The sequence below is a fragment of the Anoplophora glabripennis genome, unplaced genomic scaffold (assembly GCF_000390285.2).
Source record: "Anoplophora glabripennis isolate ALB-LARVAE unplaced genomic scaffold, Agla_2.0 scaffold237, whole genome shotgun sequence".
Lineage (NCBI taxonomy): Eukaryota > Metazoa > Arthropoda > Insecta > Coleoptera > Cerambycidae > Anoplophora > Anoplophora glabripennis.
In genome coordinates this window covers 176,633-194,114 of record NW_019416676.1, presented here as the reverse complement: position 1 = coordinate 194,114, position 17,482 = coordinate 176,633, and the positions used below count along the sequence as shown (strand labels likewise).

At 31.1% G+C, this 17,482-nt stretch overlaps 1 protein-coding gene and 2 long non-coding RNA genes across 3 annotated transcripts; all 3 read left to right on the top strand.

Annotated features, from left to right (window-relative positions):
* Positions 1-3,705: 3,705 nt before the first annotated feature.
* On the top strand, positions 3,706-8,674 carry LOC111691825. Its single transcript, XR_002763062.1, has 2 exons — positions 3,706-3,866; positions 8,544-8,674. It is a non-coding gene; the product is annotated as an uncharacterized LOC111691825 (long non-coding RNA).
* Positions 4,149-6,595, top strand: LOC111691824 (cytochrome P450 9e2-like). Its single transcript, XM_023455205.1, has 3 exons — positions 4,149-4,361; positions 4,420-4,665; positions 6,081-6,595. Exons 1-3 carry the CDS (start codon positions 4,256-4,258, stop codon positions 6,515-6,517), a joined length of 789 nt encoding a protein of 262 aa, XP_023310973.1. The 5' UTR covers positions 4,149-4,255; the 3' UTR covers positions 6,518-6,595.
* Positions 8,675-12,146: 3,472 nt separating the features above from the next.
* On the top strand, positions 12,147-16,646 carry LOC108904005. The gene is made up of 2 exons (XR_001964223.1): positions 12,147-12,308; positions 16,513-16,646. It is a non-coding gene; the product is annotated as an uncharacterized LOC108904005 (long non-coding RNA).
* Positions 16,647-17,482: the final 836 nt, after the last annotated feature.

Sequence of the window (17,482 nt, the reverse complement as noted above, 5' to 3'; positions counted from 1 at the left end):
TACAATGTACATGTATAGTCAGAGTTACATTAAAATAACACAGAATAAATAACACAGACAAATAAGAAATATCCTAACCTACTACATACGCTTGCAAACTATAGAAGCAAGTAGTTTCAAGGTACTTCCTCACAAAGTGTTTAAACCGGATGGTGTTCATATTTCTAAAATTAATATCTGGGAAACGACCAGTAAGAGTATTATACAACTTGAGATCAAGCTTATTCTTTGCTGTTAATTTAATTCTGGAACGAGCAGGAACCAAATTGTGTACATGCCTTGTATTGTAAGTGTGATTAGATGAATGGGTGGGGAAATCTGAGTGATTAGTATGAATACAAATTAAAGTTTGCAGTATATACAGACAAGGCAGGGGCAAAATCCTCAGCTTCTTAAATAGAGGCTGGCAATGGCTTCCAGGTGGTGCGCTGCTAAGAATGCGAATAGCCATCTTTTGTAAGCTGAAAACTCTGCCAACATTAGTTGAATTACCCCAGAAAACCACACCATAATTCAGATGGCTATGAATTAAAGAAAAATATACCGTCCGAAGCACATCAGATGAAATAGATGATTTTAAACGACGCAAAACAAATATTTGGGATGAGATCTTTAGTCTCAAGCTGTCGATGTGTGACTTCCAGCCAAGATGAGTGTCGCGAGTCATTCCTAAAAATTTCACGGGTATTGAATCCGGTTTATTAGTTCGTTGATATTTATTTTTTAGAGGTCGCTCGAAAATATAGGTACACTACTTTGAAAATTAAAATAATTATGAGTGACCTTTAGAAATGAAAATATCGATTTGAAATTTTCAGAATCGAGATTTTTTTTAACCTAGAAAATGATAAAATAACGAGAAAAAAATTTAAAAAAAAAATTCAATTTTTGACGATTTTGGAAATTCTTAAAAATCTTGAACGACCTCTAAAAAAATTTTTTTAGAACTGATTTTTTGAGGGAGCTCTTAAAACATGATAAACTAACATATTTTCACAAGACACACAAAAAAAAATAATCGTATTTTTTGGGCCACCCTATCCTGTATGTACGAGTATCTATCCCAAAACCGGTTCTGCATAGAAAATTCTTATTTGATAATGTTTTGGTTTACTAGGAGTCCTTTTAATAAAACTAATAATAACTTTTATTGTTAAACACGAATGACCTTATTTTTTTTACTCACGAGGAGACAACAACATGTGTAACTCTACTACACTACACAACTAACAATAAGAAGTACTACCTTTTTACAATACTAGTTTGCAGCGCCACTAGCCTTGTAATATCTTATTAGATGGCGCTATGCGCCGTGACATTTTATGCGGGCATTTTTTAATAAAGTAATAACAGATAATAAAATTATTACGTAAAACTTTATATCTATAATTTTTATGGCCATTGTTTTTGTCGAATATGTCGTTTTTATTTGTGCCCCATAAATATAATGTGTAAATAATACAGTAATTTCCTGTTCAAAACGGTAAAATGATTTTGTAGTAATTTTATTTAATTCGAACCGTATAACATGTTTGTTTATACACCTGAAAATCCTTATCTCACATTCCAGAAATATTTTTCCTTTACTAATTTGTTAGAATTAGGTATCTTATCGACAGCTAGGTAACACAACAAAAATAGGTCTTGATAATCTCTATTTATATACGCCTTTTACAATTAATTTTCAATGTCACCGAATTTGTCACTGTCAATATTAACTTGCTTATAATTTGGAATTCCTTTGATATGAGTAAATTGAGGAAGTTTTTCTGAAGATGGGAGATCTGACTAACATTTTTCTCAGTTATTGAAAATGACATAATAATAATAATAATAGAAAATTATCTATACTTTTTTGGTATCGTAATTAAATGGTGAAAATTATATGCAAAATAATGAAAGCTTGTTTATTACAAATATAAAATACAGCTGCAAGTCAAGAAGTTGTAAGGATCGGCGTGCAAATAGTTATTTTCGTATCCAGAACACGAAATAGTACTTTTGCGTTCAAGAATGAGAGTTATTTTGCTGAGCTTAGCAAGAAAAAGTAGTGTCAGAATTATATATTGTAATTCGTATTCTAAGAGTGTTTAATTCTTAATGAGCTCTAAAAGTGAGACGAGCATTTACCAGGGAAAGTATTGGAAGCGGCACAAAGCGCTGTTTCACAATTAATCCACAAAAAATCGTCGAGACAATACGAGATTGCCTACAACGAATTCAAAGGGTGGTGTAGTTCGAAAAAAATTGAATCGATTGACGTGAAATTTTAATAAGTAGAATTTTATAATTATTTAATTATAATTTATAATTATAATTTTATAATATAATTTAATTTTAGTAAGTAGAAAATTGCTCAAGAAACAAAAGTTACATGGTGCCGATGTGTGCTTTCACCCTGGGGGTGAATGCCACCCCTTCTCGGGGGTGGCAATGAAGGCATCCATTTTAAAACCAACAGAGGGATGAATTCTAAGCAAAAAATGTTCTATAACGTTTTTTCCAAAAATTAATATTTTCCGAGTTATTTGCGATTGAAAATGTTGATTTTTCATCTAAAAAGTGCATGTTTTTCAACCATTTTTGATAAATAACTCGAAAACCTTGCGTTTTATCGAAAAACCCATATAAAGCAAAAATAATGATTTTGCAATTACGAATCGATTCATTTTTTGTTGATTACCGTAGAAAAAATCAACAATAAAATCTATGGCCGAACCATAAAAATAGAAACTAAGCATGATCCTAATTATTATTCAAAACATAAAAGAATGCTTATTCTATTGACATAACACAATATGGTTTTTACGTTTTTTGCAAGAAGGGGTAGTTTTCACCTCCTAAAAACAATAGGCACACATTATTGATATGTAACTATTGTAAAGAAGGGTGAAATGAGCTTACTCACCAATTTTCATGAAAATCTGTGCCCGAGTCAAGAATTCGGAGGTAATACCCTATTTTTACCGTTGTATACTGGACTACTACGGAAATTGCTAATAATACAACGTGCGCAGTAGACTAAAGAATTACAGTAGCAGCCTCATTGAACACCTAGAACTAAAAGCTACGATAACTGACAGCACTGGATCTGGCATATTAACTCACTGCAATATCGACTCTTTCAAATTACATGTAGTGTAAAATAAATTGTAATCGTCCTATTTATAATAGTTACTGTTTTATATTGAAATGTTATATTATTTAAAATGTAATAAGTTTGGAAAAAATGACAAATTATTTTGACATTTGTTTTATGTTCTAGAATGAAAAAGACTTTTAAGTTCAAGTATTTTGCAACTAGGTGAGAAAACAGATGCTTTGTCCACTGAAAATTTAACGAAAATGTCGACTTTTGATGACAGTTTTCGAAAAAAAAAAGGATTTTGTCAATATTAATTTATCTTTAACATTTTGATGTAAAATGTAATTATATCAATTATTAGACATTTTTTAATTTGTTTATGTAAACTCTTGCTCATACTTTTAATAGTAGATACAGGTTAATCCGGAACACCATACTATATCCTTTCCGAGTATCATATTCTATATATTCAAACTATTTTACGCAGTAGTGAATTAATCCCCCAAAATTTCCACTACTCTACCGCGCAGATAGCAAAAAAATGCATACCGGGAATCAATAAATGTTATCTTATCTACATATTTTCATCCATCTCAGCTTATAAATACGGATATCAGGAAATCCATAGTTAGACAGTATCCAAACCTTTTGATAATCGCAAATATGGTACCACCGCCTCCACCACATGATCAACCTCCCCATCATGGAGGTCCACCAGGTCCACATGAACCCCAAGGAGGTCCACCTGGCCCTCAAGGAGGCCCACCACCAAAAGGCCCAGGTATAAATTTATTCGTTTTTCGTACAATTATTTCGACAATATTAATTTTGAAAATTATGTAGTGAAAATATACAGGTTTTTGATATACAGCGTATCTCCAGGTAAAAATTAAAAAATAAGCTTTGCAACTGCTTCAGAAACACTCTGTGTATGTGGTGGTTTAAATTGATACATTTGATTTTCNTCTGATGGTTATAAGCAGAAAGATCGTTTTCGTATCACTAGACTAAAAATCTGTATCGTAATACATATAATTTAAACTTGAGGTATTTCAATAATTTTAGTTACTGAATATACAGCCGTTCCCCAAGGAAGTGGGTATTTTCTTCAAGACTATTGTAAAGGATACGATAAAAGTTAGGGAAGAGAAAAACATCACACGACCAGACATGTTGAATCTACTGTTGGAAGCAAGAAGAGGAGTTCAAAAATACAGCGTGAAGGAAAACGCAGACATCGATACAGGATTTTCCACCGCCCAAGAAAGCAACTCTGGTTAGTAGGCATTTAAAAAGGCAATTAAGAAAGGAAATTAAGTATACACATATTTCAGTAAAATCTGCGAAATTGCCCAGAGACATAACAGATACGGACATCGCAGCGCAAGCTATGATCTTCTTTTTCGCCGGGTTTGATTCCGTCTCAAACATCATGTCTTTCTTGGCATATGAATTAGCGGCCAATCCAGATATCCAGGACATGTTAAGAGATGAGGTTAGGTCTACTCTAGAAGAATGTGAAGGTAAACTCACGTATGAAGGTCTTCTCAAGATGAAGTACATGGACATGGTCGTCTCAGGTTTGTAGGAATGTGTTTTATTCTTTTCTTAACATTCTTGGCATTCTTAAACACAGGGCAATTCCATTTAGTAGTTTAGTAATTTATTTTCTTTATCAAAGAAAAGAGCAGATAAAATAATGTAAACATAAAGAATATGATTTGTTGTAAGGTCCGTGACTAAATCGTACATTCCAGGTTCGGACTTTGTTTATAAATGACGGCATGAAAAATATACGTATTTGTAGAAGGTTAATTTTGTTCACAACAACGGCATGGAAGTAAAGAAACCGAATGTTGTTTATCGATAATAAAAAAAATCAAGATTAAAATATCGCTGAATCGTATCTATTTATAAAAATTAAGAATTTTAAAAGACGTTTGGAATTTTCAATTACCTACATTCCATGCTATATTACAAAGTCTAATAGTCACTACATAAAAAGTGGTATGCACTAACAAATATGACTAAAATATAAAAAATAAGTGTGAGGCAGATATAACCTACAAAGTATTAATAATTAATTGCCATTGAGAACAACAAGAACCGAAATCAGTATCAATCAATATCTGATAGAGGGCCCGCCCAACAGAGCTTAGCCCGAGAATAACAAGGACAGATCAAAGGTTCCTGGTTAAGGCTAAAGCATAGCCTGTAACTAGTACCAAATGTATACCTAGTTTACTAACATGTATCTAACTTATCAAATATTCCAGAAACGTAATTTACCTGAATTAATAAAAATAATGTTAGATTGAATTATTTGCTACAGTGTAAAGATATATAAATAATCTCATTTGAAATTTTTTATGTATGCTCAGATTAAAATTGAATATGGCGTCCAAAAGAAAAGAAGAAATTGATAATGGTTTCTCATAACTGAAACGTCGCAATGAAAATCTAAATATACAGTGAAATTCCTCGAAAAAACTGGCTGTAAAAGAGTGTGTTCAGATTTGAAAAATGCCTCTAAATAAACAAGTTACTGACGATTTTCAAAAACGCCACATTTACTTTTTTTCAAAAAACGTGAAGAGCTAGGACCGGTTTGCAAGCGCCATTAACAGAACTGTCTAAAACGTTCCCCATCTAACCATTTTCCTATCTCTTATGGTTTCTAAGACACCAATACATGCATTACCAAAATGGTCCACACTGTATATCCTGTGAAATATTTATTGTCTCTTTTATTTTGTATATTGAAATATGAACAAGCTCAGTGTCCTGAATCAGACCCTGGGTTTTACGTCACGTACAATTCACTCACGGACCTTACATCTGGTAGGAGATAATGTATTTTGATATTTTAAATTTACACCCTTTTGAATTTCGTGACCACAATTCCCATTATCTTAAAATTCTATTCCATGCAAATTGTGTCTATTTATAAATTTAAAACAATATTGTAAAATATTCTCTTTATTCAACGTTACAGAAACCCTACGGAAGTGGCCTATACTCCTAGGTATAGACAGAGTGTGCACAAAACCCTACACCATAGAGCCAATCTTGCCTGATGAGACACCTCTGCGTGTAGAGAAAGACGTTATGATTTCTTTACCTGTGTATGGTATACACCACGACCCGAAATATTTTCCAAATCCAGAACGTTTCGACCCCGAAAGATTCAACGATGAAAACAAAAGCGAAATCAAGCCCTACTCCTACTTCCCGTTTGGTTTGGGTCCCCGTAACTGCATTGGTTCTAGGTTTGCTCTACTGGAGATCAAAACTGTGATCTTTCAAATTTTGAAACATTTTGAACTGATACCTGTGGAGAAAAGTAGAATTCCAGTTCAGATATCCAGAAAGCAGTTTAACTTGACCGCTGAAGGCGGTTTTTGGTTCGGACTGAAACGTATCAATGTATAAATGTTATTGCACAAAATATGTTTAAGGCACAATAAAATATATTGTTATTGTTTTATAAATAAAAGAATATAAAACAGATTTTTTTCTTAATATGTCTCCCAAGTAGATTCATTTTGCTCTTGTTTCGTAAAAGTTTTATCACAGACAATATAGCGTACTGCTACAGACTGCTACTTAAATGCTGGAAATTGGCAACCCGAAATGGAAGCAGGGTCTCCTTAGCCGGCTTCAAGCTATAAAATTTAGCGTGGTAACTCTTCTACTTGCTAATAGGCGGCAGTTATAGCGNACAATGTTAATTTTGAAAATTATGTAGTGAAAATATACAGGTTTTTGATATACAGCGTATCTCCAGGTAAAAATTAAAAAATAAGCTTTGCAACTGCTTCAGAAACACTCTGTGTATGGGGTGGTTTAAATTGATACATTTGATTTTCGTTACAAGCGTCTGTTTTTAAAATTTAAAATGGGCTGGACTTTTTTAAAAAGTTACGAGTTTTTGTTTTACATTAACCCATCAAATTCTCTAGTAAACTTTTTTTATTTTATTGTAAAGTTGTTCAAGTAAAAATACTGCCCCACAGATAGGATTCTTAACTGTCGATGTTGCAGGAAACTACTACTCTAAGAACTACCTGCTCCAACTATCGTTGAATTACATCAACAATATCTAGTAAATAAAACTGGTGTGTCTAATTACAAATATTAAAAAGAAACTGATATTTTTTGTTGCTCTAAAAAACAACAAAAACCCTCTATTAATTAGCGCAGTCAGAACTGAGCCGCGGGACATAGGCGTACGCAGTATCTATTAAAAAGCAACAAATCAAATTGGCTCAAATTGTCTACAATAGATGCAATGTAGTTTCCTTGTGAATTAATTAATAAATATTTATCGAACAAAATCATGTATAAAAAACACAAATCTTAATTTTGATACGACAGTCAAAAGTGTTGAATGGGACTAGATTAAAGTGAATCGAAGTTTCTTTTTAAGAAACATATTCTCGCATTTTTACTTTATTGTAAAATGATCGGACTAATTTAAAACATTTTAAACAGTTTTTCTAAAAAATCTTATCAAATGAAATATACAATGTTCTTCAATACCAAAAATCTAAGTACGCAAAAGATATCAAATCCCAAAGACGAGATTCCTAACTCTTTTTATTTTAGAACCATACGCCTATGGTTAAAATCAAATTTAGTTATATCAGAACAGTGGCTTTGTTTTTAATTATTTCGTGTTAAAATATCAAATAAGAAAGACTTAAGGAAAAATGAAACAGTTATTAGTTTAAAATTACAGGGGGTTTTTAAATCTCGCAGAAAAAAAATAGGCATCAAACCTCTGTTAGCTATTTAATTTTTAGATGAAAAATCATTTTTACGATTGCATATTTGACATTCTTGTTTCTAATTCCTTAAGATAAGGTATCTTAAAGCTGCTAAATTTGTAAGTCATAAAAGCAAGATAAACGAAAAATTATGAAAAAGATAGTCGGTTTCAATATATTTTCTTTAAATAATTAATTTTTAATACAATTTTACTGAATAGTTAAACTTTTTGCACAGGCGACAGTTGCTGTTGTTGCACAATAGTGTGAAAACTAATGCAAGATGCAGCATCTCTAATACTTGGTGGTTTGGGGTAAGTTATTGCCGATAACTACCCCAGTTCCCCAATATTTTTCTTCTTTCTGTAAATTTATTTACGTAATAAAATTATTTCTGACTTCAGTATGCATATATAGGGTGATTCACAAATGATGACCAAAAATGAAATTTAAAATATTTTTTGAAGTTTAACACCCTGTATCTTCTTGACGAAGCGTCCTAGATAAAAACTTTATACGAAAGACTCCCTTTAAAATTCACCAAAAAATACAAGGTTCAATTTTTATTACCCTGTAGAAAGTTGATATTAACCTAAACCATCAAACATACACATATTTTTTTTGTTTAATGGAACTGTAGTCTGTATAACTATTACCATTTTTGTTCATGCACATATTCTTTTTTTTAGGTCATGACGGTCCTCCACCTCATCATTAAATGAAGACATATTCCTACTTTTAGAATTCTCGTAATATTTTGTGTTACACAGATACTATTTTTTATTATAATGAATTGAAAATAAAGCATGTTAGAATACCATTGTTGCTTTTTTAAATAATAGGAATCTACGCTACTTACTTTCTTTACAAACTTACTTTGAAGTAATCTACTATTAAGAATGGACATTATAGCCTACTTGATTCAAGAATAATCGCATAGGGATCTGGTGTAAATGTTTGCATATTTGTGTTAATTGAAATATTTCAATAATGTTTCAGTCAATGCATTTGCTCAGAATAATAGCCAGTTGTTGCGATTAGATGGCGATAGTGCTAGATTGGGTTTTTTTTCTAGGGCCCGGCCCAATTTGGAGACACTAACACGCTGTTATAAATACGTAAGGCATTAAAAAAGATCACAAACGAGGTTAGTATTTACAAACAGAAATATGGCACTTTCAACTGTATGATAATCTGTTTGTTACTAGAAGAATTTCTCTCAGATAAATGCCAGTGTTGTTGCAAGAAATGTTGAAAACGGCAGATACCTTCTAATTGTACCTATTTTTTTTATTTTTCTTCGAACACGAATCAAAAGGATATTACTCAAATTATAATACGTTTTCTAAACATTTTTTAACGTTTTAGAAATGTTTTTATTGCATCGTTGAGATCACAGAATCAACATTCTGAGAATATTAACATATGGTTCAGATTTGAATAAAATAAATATTTTCTAAACAATTATATAAATATTTCTCAATATTTAAATACAATGTTTCGTTGCATATTGTCTCTATTTAAAGTATTTTACGACTTTGTTATTTTATTTATTCAATTAGATTTGGGGCCTATTAAATTTTTTAATATTAAGATAATTAATTTATAAAACACCTTTGTCGTACATTGTTTTCCAAGAAATTTCTATACAGATCAGATCTGCATTTAAAAGATCTTTTAAAACATGCACAGGCAGTAAATTATTGTTGAAAATGCTACCCCAAACGTTGATACTGAAACGTTGCTGAAATCGTCTCAATCTAACTGCATGCGGATTTTGTACCGCTCAGATAGGTATTTTTTTCAGTTATTAAGAGTGACAATAATAATTATTTAATAGAAAATTATCTCTACTTCTTTAATTTAGTAAATAACGTGGGGAAACTAATATGAAAAAATAAAAATATACAGGGTGGCCCACTAAGGTCGGCAAGGTGCAATATTAGAGAAAGTATATGCCCTAGAAGTTCGGGAAAAAATTTTTTACTAATAAATCAACCAAGACAAATCGCTCGAAATAGTTTTCAAGTTCGTAGCTCGGCCGCTAGGGGGCGCAATGTACATACCAAAACATAGAGTTGAATTTTTCTCAGAAATGTCTCTTATTCAGGTATATTAAATAGTACAAATATGGATAGCCGGATTCATTGCGCTTAACTTTTGTTATTGACATTTTGTTCTATTTCTAGACAGAAAAGGTGGGGGAAGACCAAGTTTACTTTGCCTTAATTTGTAAAAAGAATAACTTTTTAAATGAACGATAGCTTCATTTATTTATTTAATAATAGTAAAATAATTCCGAAATAGAAATTTTAATTAATATTTCGTTCAACAATAATTTTTGTGACATTTTTGTAAATTAAAAGAAATTAACTATAAAAGATGCATTTTTTCTGGGGTTCAGGGCTATTCTACGAATTCGTAAATATGCCCATTGTTATTTTTTCGTCCAGCTACCCCAGTTTTAAAAAAAATAAGTTTCTACGATGAATAGAAGCCGAGATATTGCAAAATTTACAGCGCGCATCAATTTGAACACGGGAAATCGTAGTTTACGTCGTAAACTTTATTTAAATATTTATAAACAATTTCGCTACGATTTAAAAAAAAAAGTTCTTATCTTGGCTCCAGTTGGTCGTAGAGGGTACTTTTTTTATTTTAAAACTGTATTTTTTTACCAGCTATCCATTGCATCTATTTTCGGTGAGATAGCATAAATAGCAACAATGTTATTCAAATTGTTTATAAGCGAAAAACTCACGGTTTTTTAATGCACAATTTGAGAATGTTAATGTCAAAAAAACGGTGATATTTTTTAATAGGTCGCTTAATTACGTCTTTAAGATTACAATGACGCTTTCAGAGTCATGTTTGGTTGAAAATTAACGCCTGTACAAAGGCTTAAAGTTCATAACTTTTGGAGCAAATAGAATTGTGCGAAAACTATTGCACCCTACTTTTGGCACACTTTTGAAGTATGACAAAACCCTCAACTTGTCATAGGTTTTATAAAATTTTAACAATAAATGCGATAGTTATAAACAAATTAAAAAATTGGCACTTTTTTTGTTTTTTGCAATAACTTTTTTGTTTATTAACCGATTTTAATTTAACAAGTCTCATTTTGTAGATAATTTTACTCCCTATAAACTGTCTGAGAGGCACTTTTCGCTAAAATTGATGGTTTTCCCTGCAAAGTGAAAAAACTGTTTTCCTCACTTATTTGTTTAAATAGAAAAGTTAGCTAATAAAAGTTTTTGACTCACGAGATGAGAAATGTCTTGTATTATGTTCCTTTAGACAATTTTACAATTCGTTACATAATATCAACATCTGTTTGTTATTGTTTTTGTTATTATTTTCAGGATTTTTATCGACTCACTTATTTGCATGGGTTTAGGTACATAAGAATTTAAATGATAGCACGTGAAAGTGACAGTCATTGGTATCATTACAACGAAACTGTCACCATGAAAGATGCCTACCATGTGAAAATGTTAAAAAAAAGTTACTGTTCTGAGCCACACATTATTTAAAAAACAATTATTTCTGACAACTACGCAGAATTCGAAAAGAAAAGCAGGGACATTTTTTCTTCAAAAAAGTCTAATTCATTAAAAAATAATATCATTTGCTTGATAATTCAAAGGAATAAAAAAAAATCGAAAAATTTCTGTTAAGCGTAGTTAGAAAACCATCCTTATTTATAACCGATTTTGATGAAACTTATGATAGCTAAAGGCCCTTATAGTATGATTGTTACCTGCAATTTTCACTTCATTATCTTAATCAGAAAGAAAGTTATTTTAAAAAATATGCAAATGATGAGACCCCTTTGGAAGGCCATATCTCAGTAACGGTGCTCCGGAGGACCAATGTTTATAGGAACTTTTTTTACTACTTTTGGCTCTACTTTCACCTCCTTAAATTTTGTCCAACTTTTCCAAACACCCTGTATAAAATACAGTTGCAAGTCAAACTGCTGATTTACATACGCTGTGATTCTGCTACAAATCAACTTAAAATATTTGATAGAAACAAACAAGTTGGAGCATCATTTTTATCCACTCCCCCCCCCCCTTTGCTCAGTTTAAGACACTCTTAATACAATTTCTACTATATCCTTTCCCAGTATTATATTTTATATATTAGTTTTCGCTGTAGTAAATCAATCTTCCAAAATTTCTGCCATTCTGTCACGTAGATAGAAAGAAATTTTATACCGGGAATCAATAAATGTTATCTTATCTATTTATACCCATCGCAGCTTATAAATAGGGATATCAGGAAATTCGTAATTAGACAGTATCCCAACTTTTTGATAATCGCAAATATGGTACCACCGCCTCCACCACGTGGAGGTCCATCAGGTCCACGTGGACCTCCCGGATGTAGACCTGGCCCTCCCGGAAGACCTCCTGGTCCTCACGGCGGCCGACCACCACCAGGCCCAGGTATATATTTGTTTGTTTTTTGTACAGTATTAATTTTGAAAATCTTGTAGTGAAAATATATATTTTTTTATATACGTTGTAGTTCCGGATTAAAATCAACAAAAAATTAACCTTGCAACTGCTTTAAAAACGCCCTGTGTATGTTGTGCATAATATTTTAGCTTTCTTGAACATATCTCGGTTATTTTCAATTGAAATATTTTAGTACTTACGTAATAATTACCTGCAATATAACCAAATGAAGTAAATAATGTTCTTCATTATCAGAAAAATATCTAACCCCACAGACAATGTTCCTAACTCTTTTTATTTTAGAACCATACGACTATTAGATTAGGCGGAGTCTGTTTTGGTTAAAGAAGCGTCTTTCAATAACTTTTAAAACCTATTTTAAAAAAATTAAAGATTTGATTTGATTGAATTCACAAAGTTATTCTAATTGTTTATAAATACAAAAGTTCCGACAAATATTTTAACAAGCACCAGAGCTCTCCTAATTGAGGGATTCGAATTTTTCAAAAAGCGTTTGAAAGTTTGAAAGCCCTTCTATATGTGATTAAATTTTCAAGTATCTAAGGGCCTTGGTTTTTGTTGTGCAAACTTTTGAAAATTTGCGATTTTTTTTCAAAATCTGTATTGCAAAATTATTATGCAAAATCTATAGAACCGATTTTGATGAAATTTGGTGTGATGATTCTACATAACATGAAGTTTTCTTGAGCCAAGTATGAAAGTCCTATACCCAATTTAAAGACCCCAAAAAAATCCCTAAAAAGTAATGTTTTTTAACCCCACTTTTGGCGATTTTTTCGATTTTTACAATAATAATCATGATTCGTTCGATTTGTAACTAGTCATATTTTGTAAACAAAAATTAATTACAAACATTTTTGTCCTCTTCCATTTTCGCCTAAAATCAACTCTTGAAAAGATACATAATTAAATAGGATGAAAAATACCACATTTTTCGAATTTTTTTAACATATTGTGCCGCCAAAAGTTAAACACACCTTTTTTTATGCGCAAAGAAAAATTTTCATTTCTAGTGATATTTGAAAGCCCAAAAACCAAGAACCTCCGTGGATGGACTTTTTGAAACAGATACCGTCTGGACTATATGACTAAATTCAAATTTAGTTGTATCGGAACAATGACGTATTTAATTTCGTGTTAAAATTTCAAATAAAAAAGACGTAAGGAAGGTGTCAGGAAAAGTGAAACGTTTATTAATTTAAAATTACAGAGAATTTTTAAATATACTTCCAGAAAAAAGTAGGCATGATCTATACTATAACATATAATTAATATTATAGATGAAAAGTCATTTTTATCATTGCATATTTGACACGTGTGTCCTATTTAATTAAGATAAGGTGTCTTAAGGTAGCTTAATTGATGACCCATAAAAGCAATATAAATGAAAAATTATGAAAAATAAACTCGGTTTAAATACAGGGTGCGCCATTAGTACGTCGAAGTTCGATATCTCCGTTATTATGGAAGATATCAAAATAAGTTATTTACAAAAATTTTAGCCAACTTAAAACTGCACATTTTCTCAATCATTTTAAATGAATCACCCTTTATTTTATTTTAAAAACTGAAAATGCACTTCATGTTCTTTCACTTTCATAAAGCATTCCCTATAGTTAAAATCATTTAATAACAAAAATTCGGATATTTTCTAATGTTTTATAACAATTTGTTACACCGCCAACTTGTTATAATAGGATTTTTTTTAAAACTCTTTATTTGTTATTAAATGGTAAATATCTCAGAAATTAATGATTTTAGCTAAAGGGAATGCTTTATAAAAATGAAATAACATAAAGTATATTTTTTCAGTTTTTAAAATAAAATACAGGGTGATTCATTTAAAAAAATTGAGGAAATCATGTGCTCGAGTTTTGGCTCGCCATATACAGGGTGTTCCTAAATAAGTGTCGCAACGGAACACTGTAAATTCCTTTTGAAAAAAGAAACATTATTTTCCTGTTTCATTTTTCTCTCCGGGCTTTCGTTTTCGAGATACACGGTGTCAAAGCTTTCATTTTTTTTAATTTTTTTGCCAATATCTTAGGAATCGTTTGAACTATAGGACTGAGTTTTTGTACACACATTACTACTATTAATAGCTAGTTTTTCACACCTTTCTCGAATTCATTGGACGTGTCAGTGGTGGAGATTTTAAGGTGTTGCAAGGGTTTCCCCCCCCCCCTAACTTTTACGCCACTGGAAAAATTGACATTTGACAGCAAATTCTGAAGCGCCAACGAATTTTACACAAAAAGAGTTCTCTTGGTTCATTGCTCTAAAGTCAACCGTTTTCAAGAAAAAAGGCATTTTATGAACAAAAACAAACATTTTGCTAACGTTTCGAAACTTTTGTAATTCAAAAGATAGATTGTAATAATGAACAATTTTAACTAAATTTAACAACATTTGCAACAAGTAGTTATTAATAGTGGTAATGTGTGTACAAAAGCTCAGTCCTGTAGTTCAAATGGTTCCTAAGATATTGGCAAAAATCTGAAAAAAAGTTTTGACACCGTGTATCTCGAAAACGAAAGAGAAAAATGGAAAAGGAAAAGAATGTTTCTTTTTTCAAGAGGAATTTACAGTTTTCCGTTGTGACACTTATTTAGGAACACCCTGTATTCAACTGTTGCAATAATAAAGAAATAGCACTTTCTCATAAAACTGTACCAATATCAAAAAGTTATGCCTTCAAAAAATTATTGGTAAGTTGTTCTGTTTAGGGTATACAAGACACTGACATGATTCTCGCATACAATTGACCATAATTTTGTAAATGCCCTATATAACATAATTAAACCCTATATTGGAAGCATGAGAGAGATGAGCTTAATCTAAATTTGAAATAATATATAGGGTGTCCCATTTAAAAAATAGTATGTTTGGTTCACTCTGGTAATACGTAACACCCTGTAGATACGAATATAATTTTTAAATGTGCAGTTTTAAGTTGGCTACAAATTTTGTAAATAACTTTTTTGATGTATTCTATAATAAAAGAGATATCGTACTTCGACGTACCCTGTATATTTTATTTTGAAGTGATTTTTTTTTTAATTTAGATTTTTTGTTCGATATTTGAGGAGTATTTAACGTGAAATTGTGAGAAAAATAATGAAAAAAAGTTTTTTTCATGTTAATCATCATTAATTGATGTTTAAGGAGCAGCAAACCTGCTTCTTTAATTTTTTATAGAACTTTGAAGATTCGGGAAAGGAAAACGGTTCTACCGATCGATTTCAAAATAAAACAAAACCCACAAACATTGGTACTTTTCGCAATATTTGCAAAGTGGTAGTTAATTTTCCAAAATAGCCGATAAAGTCATTTTTTGCACATTTTCAAATTAATGCTGAATATAAAAACTTTTTTTTCTCAAACATAGCAAAAGGCCATTGAAGAAGATTGATTCAAGTTTCCAAATCCCACACTCCGTTCACTGTACGATCATTAGTTCGTGAGATTCTATGATCAAAAAAAAAGGTGACTTTTCACTCAATAGTCGATATTTCAATGAGAAAAAGACGTACCGAAAATTATAAAAAATCAAATTGAAGCTGAGGAATCAGGCTGAATGACCCTGGTGTTGATTAAGCCAGAAAAATTTTTCTGCGCCCATGGGCAGTTTAAAAAAAATTGTAAAATTTTTGCTTGCATTATTTCTTTTGATTGCGCCGTGATGCCGAAAAAAAAAATTGTATCCCAATATTTCAAAACTAAAATCTTCAAGTTCAAGATGTTTTTCTTTTTTTCTCGATATGATCATTATTCACGAAGTTACACCCTTTCAATAATCACAAAAGATTGGAAAGTTTACACCTCTCTTAATTTTTTTGCCGAGTTTATGTTTTTTTTAAATCATTCGTTTTTACACAGGCTGTAGGTGTTGCACAATAATATGAAAAACTAACGCAAGAATGCAGCATCTCTTAATACTTGGTGGTTTGGGGTAAGTTATTGTCGGTAACTACCCCAGTTGTCCAATATTCTTCTTCTTTCTGTAAAATTTACTTGCATTTTCCGCTTTTCTTTTAATAAAATTGTTTCTGACTTCAACATATACAAATCTGATATAACCTAAAAAATACAATAATTTTCTTTTTTGTTAAAAGGAACTGTAACCTGTATAACTTTTACCAATTTCGTTAATGCACATATTTTTTTTTAGGTCATCACGGAGGCCCTCCACCACCCCGTCGTTAAATGATGACGAATTCCTAGTTTTACAATTTTCCTAATATTTTACACATACAGTATTTTTAATTATAATGAAATTGTAATAAAGCACGCTTGAATACCGTTGTTGAGTTTTTTGGAAATAGTAGAAATCTGACAAGTCTAACAGGTGGTGCTACGTTATATGTATATTTTCTTTACAAAATCAATTTGAAAGAAAAAATGCAACCAATCTTGTATTATTGAGATATATTATTTTTGCAATGCGAAATGTGAATTATTCTCGAATTATTTTTCGATTTGTTTTTGTTTTTAATGCCAAAAATTTGAATATTTAACATAGTTTCTTATGGGAAATGATGCATACCCTTACAATCTAATTACAGGTGAAAAAATCAAATGGTAAGACGATAAAAATATTAATTAATAGATGGGAAAAAGAAAAAGTATGTTGGAGTTCGTGCTCCTTCTCTAGTCTCCCTTATTATACAGGGTGTAACTAAATAAGTGTAAAACATTTAAGGGGGTGATTCCTCATCGAAAAAAAGATAGGATCTTTCATATAAAGAAACTTCATTGGAGCATCCCTTGTTAAGATACAGCCCCTTAAAGGTGGTACATAAAATTTGTTTAACAATTTTTTTCACAAGCACTAAACAAGTTACAATATTGAAATTAACCTGACATTTTCTACTACCAAAAAGACACTTAGCCAGTAATTTATTTGGTTTACCCCATGGTAGTAAGGGGTGGAAAACGCAACCCCTAAAATTTATTTCCAACGTAATTTTTTGTCTTATTATTTTTTTACCATTTAAAAAATTATTTCCGATAGCCTGTTTCATTCTAAAAAAAAATGTCTCTTGAATTTTTTGCCCAAATTAAACCAGTTCGCAGTAAAAAATTATTTTACGAACAACTACAGAGATACATCGTCATAAATGCGGACTGGATTTACTGTT